Source organism: Nyctibius grandis, chromosome 3 (genome assembly GCF_013368605.1).
Source record: "Nyctibius grandis isolate bNycGra1 chromosome 3, bNycGra1.pri, whole genome shotgun sequence".
Taxonomy (NCBI): Eukaryota; Metazoa; Chordata; class Aves; order Nyctibiiformes; family Nyctibiidae; genus Nyctibius; species Nyctibius grandis.
In genome coordinates this window covers 87,488,685-87,500,832 of record NC_090660.1, presented here as the reverse complement: position 1 = coordinate 87,500,832, position 12,148 = coordinate 87,488,685, and the positions used below count along the sequence as shown (strand labels likewise).

Genomic DNA, 12,148 nt, shown 5'->3' with positions numbered 1-12,148 from the left:
TTCTTGAAGATGGGGGTTATGTTTCCCCTTTTCCAGTCAGTGGGAACTTCACCAGACTGCCACGACTTCGCAAAAATGATGGATAGCGGCTTAGCAATTTCATCCACCAGTTCCCTCAGGACCCGTGCATGCACCTCATCAAGTCCCATGGACTTGTTCACCTTCAGGTTCCTTAGATGGTCTCGAACCTGATCTTGATTTCACCTAAGTTTAGTCGTCTACCACGTAGACAAATACATCTGGCAGCCATCCTGAGCTTCTGTATAAGCAGTGGAGAGCAACTGGCACAATTCATCTTATGTGTCTGAGGTGTGACTGGTGTACCTGAAATAACAGAGGATGTGTAGCTACTACAGCACGCACACGATAGTAGGATTGCTTAGAGTCTCTGTGGAAGGCAGAAGATACCCAACTGAAGGCATGCCAAGTTAGGCTTTGGTGCTTTTGGCACCACAGAGGCTGCCAGTGACTATATTCTAGTCCAGAAAAAAACTTGATTCGTGAACAACTTGTTTCATGACAGAGTGAGACGGATACCCAATGGATACTAAAAGAATTATGCAGGGAAGTACTCTTCCTAATGCAGCAATTCTGAATGCTGGGGAGCCTAAGGGGATGGGACCACAGAGAGAGGCCAGTGTTCTGCGCTCTGCCTACACAGCATCTGCTACTGTCAGAGGCAGAGTACTGGGACGGAGGGATACTGGATCCGACCAAGAATGGCATTTCTTATCTTCTTATTTCCAACGCTATCCACTCAGTTTGACCAAAAAGGTGTTAGTTGATGAAGACAGTCAGGTTTTGAACCAGAAGCCCAGCAGTGAAAATTTCCATGTACTTTCTAAGGGGTCAGAAATCGGTTAGGGCTCCAATTTCCTCGATTCTTTTATAAAACTATCAACCCGAATTTTATTCTATGTCTGATTTCTGGAAACAACTCGTTAGAAATGACAAATATGTTACATTGTAAATGGCACCATCTTACAATATGTAGACTTGATTTATTTAAACTCTGTGTGAAAGACTGTACCTATTCCTGGAATCCCTTTTACCAGCCTGTTCCTTTCGGCTGGGTGAAAACAAGTGATTTCTACTGGCACTGATCACAAACAGCTGTTGTTAAATCACAGCCTCTGACTGCTCAAAACTTTCCCATTTAGAGGAAAGTCTTTCATGACTGGCTGCAGCACAAACAGCAATATTTTAATTTTTTTTTCTTAAACCTTGAACAAAATTGTTTTTTCTCTTTCCAATTTACACGAGTGGGGAAATACGTACATATATGTGTGTGTGTGTATATATATATATATGTGTAATACCTATTCATCAAACATGTAAGACAGTTTTGGGTATGCATTAGCTCAGGACTAAACTTTCCAGACCAAATTTTCCAGTAGACTGACTTCTGAGAAATTTGAAAAGCAGGAATGAAAAAAAAATCAACATTAATAAAATAATAAGAAAACCAGACAACTGCAATCATGTCCTTGCAATCATACAAAACAGCTAATACTACATTCCCAGTAGACTGAGTTGCAATATTATTTATAGAAACACATAAAAATGCAAGCACAACATAATATTATACAGCTAAAACCTTGCTGTAGAAGTTCATCAATACAAATTTCATAGTCGCATACATGTTTCCTTATTCATAATCCAAACTAATATACTACCCATATTGAAGGACAATTCTGTGCTAAACCTATCCAGAGTGCATTACAATGTATTGTCCAGTGTATTGGAACTTATTTTACCTGTCAGCTGAATCACTCAGTTATTTGATATGAATATGTATTAGCATCACAGCAATAGCTAAGAGGTAACTAACAGAACCATAGTAATTCAATGGTCTACCAAGGACCATTGATTGCACTGCAAAGTATATTCTTCAGGTTAGAAACCAGCCACATGCAATTCAAATAACTGATGCCATAGATAGAATTTGATATTTATCGTCACTGATGCATGTGTTTTAAACATTTTATCTGCACTCAGATACACACTCCACATACGATATTCTGCTTCAGCTAAAACAAATGAAAACTATAGAGAACCCCTCAGTGCGTACCTGTAACCTGAAAAAATTGGTTTTCATAAGTCTTAACAGTGCCTAAAGTCTGAAAAACCTCTCAGGAGCAACCATGGCTTCTGACTCCAGAGCCTATGTCCTCTGTAAGTACTAAAAATGTCCTTGTCTGGGAATGGAAAGAATATAACAAAGACTGCTCTTTTGTACTCTAACGGATGATAGCAAAGTCATTTTACAGTCTTGGAAGAGCAGTGTTAAGTACAAGTGCTATGATTCCTACAGTGGTATGGGAAAAAAAGGACATACAATGGAAAGGAGTAAGAGGGATAAAACGTATGGTGAAAATAAAGCCATATCGAGAAGGAAGTTAAGATTTCTTTACCTATAATCAGGCAATTTAGCATGTTGAGTCTTGGAACACAGTTTTGATGCTCTGATAAGCGATAAACTACTACTTTTGGGTAATTTCTGTCAATGTTTCCATGCTATACTTGGTGGTCAACTCACAAGGTCTCTCAGAGATTTTGAAGCGTAACAGGAGCACAGAGCAAAGGAAATCAGCTGGGAATTAAGTTTGCTGGAGCTCTTCTGAAATATCAAGTGTTTTTTTTTCTGTGCCTTGGATAGATGCCATGTATGCAGCATATGCAAGAAACATTTGCATAGTAATTTGTGTTATAAGAAGAAAAGCCCTTCCTGACTAGCTGGAAGATTCAGGGTTAGGGAAAAGAAAAAGATGAGGTCAAGACAATGAAAACAAAAGAACGGGTGCCTGTGAAGAGGACAGCCAACATTTCAAATGCCGCATGCCTCTGGACACCAACACAGGGATGTGAAACCGAGATTCCTCAAGTGTTACACACTTCCCCTGCCAGCTGCCTGGGAAGGAGAACACACTGCCTACCTGGAGCACTCACAGAGGCAACATCTGTTGCTGTTTTTTACAGACAAGAAAAAGAGTATTTCTGGTGGAAGGAACTCACGATTCCTTGGGTGCCAAAACCTTGAGTCCAGAATGTACCAGGAAAGAAAACAGTACATCCTGGAAGTGTAACAGGATGGCCCTCAATCACAAACCTCAGTTGTTCTGACTTCTTTACAGGGATGACAAAGAAATCTGCTGATCTCAAGCAACATTACTTCAAGGGACATGAAGGACAGTAGGCAATGGTAGTTCAGATAGATACCACAGTACCCGTACAGCGTACACAGCAGGGGGACAGCAAGCTGCAATCATCTTCTCTTAACTCCAAATGACCTTCCAGTTCTGCACTTTGCAAGGTCCCACGTTCTCAAATTTTCTGACCGCTCAAGTCCCTTTTTAGGCAGGTGTGTAACTCTCAATCATTCACGCTCTGTACTGGAGCCATCACAGCAGGGAAGGTCTTCATATGTGGGAATTCAGATGGGAGTGAGTCTAGTACTTCAAGGATTTGCTTATGGAAAATGACAACAAATCTCATCACACGTGGTGATGCAAGCTGGAATGGCAGTGCTCAAGTTCCTCCCACCTTCAACATTCACAAGGAAGAAGCAGATAAGGTGAACAGGAACTAGTGTCATGTTTCTGACCGCCTGGGAGGGTTCAGTGCCAAACAGCTCAAATTTTGATCAAGCTTGCCTTTACTCTAGTATTAAGAGGGTAATAATGCTGTAAAAATCCTTATAACATGTTTCAGCTAGGTGAGGTTTCATGGTCGTAGTTTACTCACCATGTGGACCCTGAAGGCAATGTTTCTGTTACACAGTTCCTCTAAAACCCAGTGAATGATCCATCACTAGAATACATGGCTCTTAATTCATCTTTTGGCAGAAGATAAGATGCATCTTTGAAGGCTCTCTAGTTCCCTTCCTGGAAGAATACAGTGCTCGAGTACTATAACAGGTTTTGAATGGGACTGTTTTGGAAATTGAAGGAAGAAAAAATATTGGTCTTATTGTGGTTATCATTGGGCACGTATGTTTTTCAGTAGCAGAGGACAGGTGCAGGATGAGCAGAAAACTTATTGAAGAAATAATTCCAACAGGTATCAACAGCTGTGATGATTTTCAATGAAGCATAAAGTCTTATTCTAACACATTTTGCTAGCAGGAGAAATGTTTTTTTGAAGAAAATTCGGCATATTCTGTGGCCTCGCAGTATATTCAAGTAGCACTTTGCCCCATATGAAACTCAGAGGAGCTTAGGAGGGGGTCCAATGTCATCTTTAATGCAGGCATCATTTAATCCAAACCCAAAAATGCTTCTTAAGCTCAGCCCTATTAGCAGATTGCTGTCTATGAATACTTTGCTCAGAATCACACATAGCACTGTTCTACCACTTTGAGGACAGTCTCTTTTATGCTAACCAAAAGCAGGACTTGCACTGAAAAATCCCAAAATAACTTCTTCTCTGTGTAGTTATGTAAGGCTTTTTTTAAAAAAAAAATGATCTTTCAACTCAGGCTTACAGTGGTAACAGTACAATAATGGTGTTTCCAACAGTGTGCAGCTCTCCCCAAGAGACACTGGAAGACATTTTGTCAAATTAGTTCCTCAACATCCCTAAGTCGGGGAAAAAAGCACAGACCAGTAGTTGGGCCGGTGCCCTTCTATCCTAGTGGAGGTTGGAACAATGTTTCTGCTGATAATAGCCACAATCAGGCAGTTCTTACTCCAAACAAAAGTCTTCCGAAAACTCAAGACAAGCCTTCAATTACACAATCACATACTATTCTGGCTTTAAAATCCCCAGAAAGAGACTGGATGGTGTGTCCTGAATGAAGAAGAATGAAACAGTTTTAAGTCATTTTCTGAAACAGAAGTAGAAAAGAATGCTAGTTCTCTACTGAGTTTCTAAAATGAGGTTAACTTTCTCTGCAGACAACAGAACACAGGAACACTTAAAATATCTGATAAGTATTACATGATGCTTTTTTAAAAATTTCCCCGTTCGTTCCACCTTCAGTTGGGGTACGAACTAAAGTCAGTGGAAGTCTTTTCGCTGACATCAATGGGTTCTGAATTAGGACCTCATTGCTTGCAACACAGCTTGTGTGCTAAATTAATTCCGAAAGGGGTTTTAACAGCTTCTTTCAGCTAACGATCTCCCAACCGTCCACTGAGAGACAGAGGGCTTTTTTTCCCCCTCTTTTTGGAGGACATTTTGGAGGACAGCAAAGCACAGTGTAGCAATAGCTACACTGTGACCTGCATTTTGCAAGTTGAATTTCCAAAAGGCAGAAACTGCTGGCATGCAAATGTGTTACTTCTCAGAGAAAAAATGTTCTCCAAATGCTCTCCAAAAGAGAAAAGCACTCCCAGAAAGCTATTCTAGTAACAACCTGGAATTCCAGTAACAACCTGGATTAGGAACGCATAAACCATAAGAATATGAGTGGACACAGTTTGAAGAAACTGGGCAAGGGGACAGCACCAGTTTTGGAGAACAACTGACATACACACAGCTTTACAGACTGCACTGTAGTTGAGAAATTATATCTTAACCTTACTACTTGCAAACAAGCACTTTCAACAGACACACACTCCAACTTGGTGTAAATGAGGCGATAAGAGGCAGGAATACTGCTGTCATCCTATCACTCACTGTCCCCTTCCTCCAGGATCATATGATTAACACAGCTCTGCTGCACAGGGGAATGTTTTATGGACTGTTGTGCTGCCCCATAACTTCAGCTCCATTTAAGAAGGCTGGAGTGGAACTGAAGTGCAGCACAATGGCCAATGGCATTGTAGGGGAAGACAGCAGGAGCTGCAGACCACCAGCTTTTTGTAAGCTTGTGCTGGCTTTCATAAAGCATATGATGGCATGCCTTTATATGATCAGACTAACTAACAATGTTCTCTCTACGTGGCAGAGGGAGACTACGTTAAACACACATCCATACATCTATCACTAGCCTGTCCTTCATAGTCCAGCATGTGTTTATTCATCCTCTTACCAAAGTCCAACATTGTATCCTCATGGGCAAGGAACAAATCTCAGAGGATGATGCCCTGAATTCCTTGAAATGGCAGTTGCCACTGTCTGACTGATCGTGACTCATACACCAGCTGATGTGTCCAAAGGGGAAGCAGAGAGAAACAATAAAGGAGAAGCCTGGCAACACATAGTTCTCAATGCCAAATACAGGTTTATGGAGGAATCTATCTGGACTCCGGTGATCAACTGACCCAAGTTTATAGCTAGTGGGTCTTCATTGTCCCATATCAATAAAATCCCAACTTCTCTAAGCAGGTCTAAAACAGTGATGGTCGGTGACCAGAACTTTGCAGTCTGGCAAACTCTCAAGTACCACTCCAGGTGTATGGGAGGAGAGAACCTGGCCAACACTGAAGAAAAGGATGTAGGAATAATGGATGAAAGGATGAATGGATGAAGGGAAAAGGAACAGTTGTAAACATCTGGGAAAGACACTGATGTTTCAGCACGTGCACTGCCTTTGACATGACACAAGATGAGGTGAGCTCATGTTCACGGATCATAGCAAAATGAAAAAGTCCTAAAGCTCCTCATCACAATCCACATGACACCAAGCCTAAAGGAACAATTCAGTCGAGAGATCAGCTATTTCAGATAAAATGCAGCTTACTCAACTAATCAGAGAGTTTTTCCCCAAACACAGTGAGCAAGGCTTAATCAGGAACATAATGTCATGTGTGAAGGACATTTTGTTAAAAATACACTGCATGTACTGCAGAACTCTATTTTTTTCATATGATGTGACATGTAACGGGCACTGAACCAAAACACCACAGAAGTAGGCGGTTTATGCATCTCACTGGACTACCAAACAACATTTAACATTGAGAAAGTATTGCAGATATATAGTAGAGGATCTCTAAATGTTCCTTTACACTACTGCCACAATGATTGCTTTTCTTCTATGTTACCACAGCTGTTAAAAAGCCTTAATAGAGAGCTAATAACACAAGTCATCATAAAACATCTTCAACCTCATTTGGAAAATATGTACGAGCTTTTTTGTTACTCCTTCTTCCCTGTCTTCTAACCAAGATCTCCATATTGAGCCCAGTTCTGCGTTTTCTTAGCAGCATAAATTACAAGCAACTCTATTCAAGTCAATAAAATTACTCCAACACGAAAAAGGAATCAGCCATCTACAAAAAACAGAGTCTAACAGGTAATTTTCCACTGACAGCTTTACCATAAAACAGGTTACAGAGATTACTCTTTTATCTAACACTGAAAGTAAACAATTAATGCAAAATGTATGTCTGTGAAGACAGCATATTCACTACTTGTGCCCTTTATATGTAATTATTTTCATCTTAGTAAGCAGACATTTAAGTAAGACTACCATCAATCTGTAGATGGAGCCTATTCATCATGCAAAACAGGCAGCTGAACATTTCTATTTATTTATGCATTATTTTACCTTTTGTTCCCACCTTGGAAAGCATGTGGAATCTATGAGACATTTTCACGCATCATTTCTTGCGGGAGAACATCAAGTCACCTTTTATGCCCTCAGGCAAACTTCTCCTACCTGATCTCAATAACTGCCCATATCAAAATTATTTTTCATACCTTGTGTAAGCAGCTGGAGGTTTCGGACTTCTTCTCTCACCTTCAGCTGAAGGACTTGCTGCAGAATGTGCTGTCGCAGGCTTTCCTGGGCAATGCCCATTCGTTCAAGCTTTTTGTCAGTAAGTCTCAGCAAAGCACGGCCTAGATGCAAAAGGCACAAAGAAAAATCACCCAAGGGTTTCCATTAATGCAATATTCTCACTCTGAGAGGATAATTTGCTACAGAAAAAATTCTCAGCCCTGAAAGGCCTCAGTCTGAGAGGTTATTGTTTCTTCAGTTAGGTTCTTCCTTACTGTCAGAGATCTATGTTCCACTCCTCCCTTTTCTTTTGATTTTCTGTATTGTTTTGGTGCTTTGTGAGACATTTAGGCATGTAAAATAGGTATCTTGTGCCATTTTAGACAACCAACTGCTGTTCTTAAGTGCCAGCTGGTCTCCCACAGGTAGGATATCCCCTGTAAGAATAGAATTGGTCCAGGTGCCTAAATAGACCCGCACCTATTTTCAAGCATTTACATTACTGTCAAGAAACCACCAGTGAAAGTGAATTTTACCAATTTAATCAAGTTAAGATATAATGAGGATGAATATTGTTGCAATTCAGATATATCTATAGTGTAACAGCACCATTTCCCAGGAGGGCCCTGTACTTTGTGGTCCAGCCTTCCAAATCCCTCTCAACAGCAACCTATCATAGCAAAACAGAAAAAAGAGCCAGCAATTTTCCTTCGCACTATCAGTTATAACTAAATCATTCCTGAAAAAGACATTTGCCCAACTATAAGGAGCCTATGGTCTTTGCAGGCAATCGCTCCCAGTTCGTGACTTATCTTTTCCATTAGGGTAATGTTGAACCACAATCCCACATAGATTGTAGATTTTAAAAAAATCAAACAATCCACACTCCCCAGATTCTGCTAGTGGAACTCTGACTCCATCTTTTGGGCATAGCTATGCTATAAGTAAACAGGAGGAAGGCAGCACACTGGCTGAGCCAACACTAAGGAAGTATTTGGACCAAGCAAAGAACCAAAGCATCAAGCAGATCTTTACCTTCGGAAGAAAACCAAAACTTACTTTCTTTGGTCTTCACCACTGCTGTGAGTTAGTATAGGGAGGAGTGCCCTCCAGCCCTCTACTGACCCTTGATTCCCAGTATATACATTTGCTATCCAAAAGCGCCCTGGGCAATACCAGAAAATCACACTGGAGCTACATTGATACTACCTTGGAAAATGGCATGTTGTTTGGTTCACTTTCTTAAACAGACTCAACTTTTTACCTCTTCTAGTTCTGACTGTAAGCGCTTTTTAATTATTAAAAGTCCCTTCTTTGATTTCTCTGGCTTTATTATGAAACTAGAAGAAGACAGAGAAAAGCAAGTTACTCCCTCTGCAACACAGCGGCCTCTGTGCTACCATTACTGTGGCTTTTGGATGAATGGTACAATTTAGCTCATCATAAAGTGTTACTCAACGCAGCAAGATAAGGCCCTTATTCAAAATCTTTCCTTACAAAACAGCAATGAGTACAGAATTTTTATGATTATTTTAATTAAAAAACTTAAGATAAATGCCAAGAATTTAAAGGGGCATATAATATTTGCCCCAAACCAAGCAGTTAGCGGTATACCATTGCCTAACTGCTAGATTTCACTCACAAGCGGTCCTGTGAAGCAGTTACTGGGATCTTGATATGACACAATGTAAAATACTGGGATATTACCATTAACAAAGCAAGATGTTATTGATCTGATAAAAAATGACAGGGTTCATACATTTTCTGCCCTTCCATGTCTCTCAACCACTACACACTACGGAGAATGACCTTTTGATTAGGAAAACTTTATTTGAAATCAAAAACAAGAAGAATTCTATGGGTTAATGTAATAACAAAATATGGAAATTAGTCCCTTACAGATCAATGCCAGCTGTCCAGTTCCCCTGGTGATACAGATAGTAATAATGACTTCAATTTTTATATCGTCTTATCATACTAAAACATCTTAAAGCAATTTATAAAGGATGTACAGCAGTCCAAGAGCATGGTCTGTAATGTCAATCTAGCAACTGAAAGCAAACAAAATATAAACAAGTCATCAGTTTAAAGAATGCCAACACGCATGTCATCTTAGGGAGTCAGAAACAGTAATATGAAAGGACAGACAGAGGCCATGCATCGCATCCAGCGCCCTCCACCTCTTTTTGGCCATAGATATAGTCATTACTCTCTATTTCCTCTGGGCAACTCTTTATTTCACATTCATGTCAGTTTTCTACCCTAGTCACTGCTTTTGGAAGTTGAGTGTGCACAAAACACAGACATCTCTTTTCAACTCCTGGCATGCCAACTTCCCCTGCGGCTTAGGCTCAAAGCACAATGCCATTGGACAAAAATGTCTTTGACTCATACTATCTGCAGCAGCTTGCTCAAGTTGCCTTAAATTAACTCTTTCTTGCACCAAATTCAATGTGACACGTTGAGGCAGTGGTGAGGCAAGAAGACAAACATCCAAATGTGGCATTTCAAGAATGCAGTAAGTGACCTGAACTAAGAAAATTCAATCCTCCCCATACTTTCTTCCCCCTCAATACTCTGAACAACAACATCCAAGTCAGTTCTGGAATAATTTTTTATTCTGGTACTAAGTCAGGCCTTTGAAAAGATATTGCTAATGCCTGGATCAGTCACCAAAGCCAATTAGTTACTACGGCCAAGGTCCTGACAATCAGCTAATTATTTCAGATGCTTCACTGTCTTACTTCCTGTATTGTACATATCTGGAAGAGTTATCATTTGGTGCTAAGAACTCTGTAAGTGTTATCGAACATTGAAACCAGTTGTCCAGAGTGATTGTGGAGTCTCTGTCTTTGCAAACATTCAAAACCCGACTAACAAGGTCCTGAGCAACCTGCTGTAGCTGCCCCTGCTTTGAGTAGGAGATTAGACTAGATGATCACCAGAGATGCCTTCCAACATCAGCTGTTCTGTGATTCTGTGAAACAACCTGCATGAAGGATCTCAAGATAAAGATCTATTTTCTTTGAAAAAGAGAAGATTAACAAAGGAAATTAATAAGCATAGGCAAAAGATGGCAATTTTGGCAACCATCGTGGTTAAAACAGAGAGACAGCTATATAGTAAAAATTGGGGATAGACTTCTAATTTTCAGAGTCTGCTGGATAGAATATATTATCAAGAGCAGAACATGTAACATTTTCTAAGAGTGTACACTGATCTTTGCTAGGGCAGAAGTACAGGAATTTTACCTACATCTCAGGAAAATTTCCTAATGCTGCATAACTGGCACTACCTCTTAGATGTAGCAGCTACATGCATGAAAAAGACCAGGAGCTTTTTTTCAAAAGCACCTTGACCAACAGAACCATAAAGATCGCAGTCACAAACACCTAGGCCTTGGCTCTACCTAATGCAAGGCTGGAAATCAAATGCTTTAAAAAAAAAACCCACAACTCCCTCAGTATCTGTACGCATCTTCCAGCACCTAAATCCCAGCCCTCTCATACTCAGGACAGATCAGCCGTGGAATGTTCTGAGACACCTCGAGGGCACACACAGAATAAAAAATACTTTCCAGCTTAATAACGGATTGATGGCCTAATTTTTTCTAATATGACTTAGCTGCTGCAGTTCTTACACGATCAAGCTGGGATTAGATGAAAATTTGGACGGAGGGAGAAACACTGCATGCCACAGAACATTAATATGAGTATAAGCATTGGTCCAATGAGGTTGGCATTGGCCCTAGAGCAAGGAATGTGGCACAGTCTGCTGTACCTAACCAGAAATGCTCGTACCTCCCTGCACTGGTAGAGCCTACTGCTCTTCTCCCCAAGCCCGTGAAGCTGTGTCAACTGCCAGTTCGCAGACATCTAGAGGGACACCACGTGAGAAGCCTTGAAAGTACACTTGTAATGAAGGTGAATGAATAGTAAGAAAGGACTTATTAAACATGTAGAAAGAATCACAGAATCACTGAAGAAATACAGGGAAATGAGAGCAGATAGTAAGAGGCTGGTCTCACACAAAGCCCTGAAGAAAACTATGACTAATTTGAAGTTGATGAAGATGATAAAACACTAGTGGGAACAAATGATGTGTCTAAAATATGGCTAAGAAAGGTGATCTTGTCCCTGAGTACAATATGATAGGTATACCTGAATACCAAGACAAGATATTCAGTTTGCTTACCATGGGGCACAGAATCTAGAAAAGAAAGAACAAGACAGAGAACATAAGGACATTAAAAAATGCCCTAGTGCCAGACCAACAGCTCATCCAGCCTTGTACTTAGAGTGGCAGTAGGAGATATATTTGGGGAGAGCCATTGGGACGGCTACTTGCTGAAGTCATTCCCTTTGTACCATGCCAGCATACAGAACTGTTATACTAGGTTTATTAGAGAGTACAGCATTTTTAGCACCTACTTATTGTCCTGATGTCCATAAATTTGTCTTTTTGATCTTCCTGATACTGTCTGCCTCTGCAGCTTCCTGTGGTAGCAAATTCCAGAAGCTCACTGCCCATTTTTGTCTGTTTTAT

At 40.4% G+C, this 12,148-nt stretch overlaps 1 protein-coding gene across 4 annotated transcripts in view; it reads right to left on the bottom strand.

Annotated features, from left to right (window-relative positions):
* Positions 1-12,148, bottom strand: part of SAMD12 (sterile alpha motif domain containing 12) — a 195,094-nt gene that overhangs the window by 91,397 nt on the left and 91,549 nt on the right. For all 4 annotated transcript variants that reach the window (XM_068396367.1, XM_068396368.1, XM_068396365.1 and 1 more), the window contains exon 4: positions 7,585-7,725. In XM_068396367.1, coding sequence (XP_068252468.1) covers positions 7,585-7,725 — 141 coding nt within the window. The remainder of the gene's footprint in view (positions 1-7,584; positions 7,726-12,148) is intronic.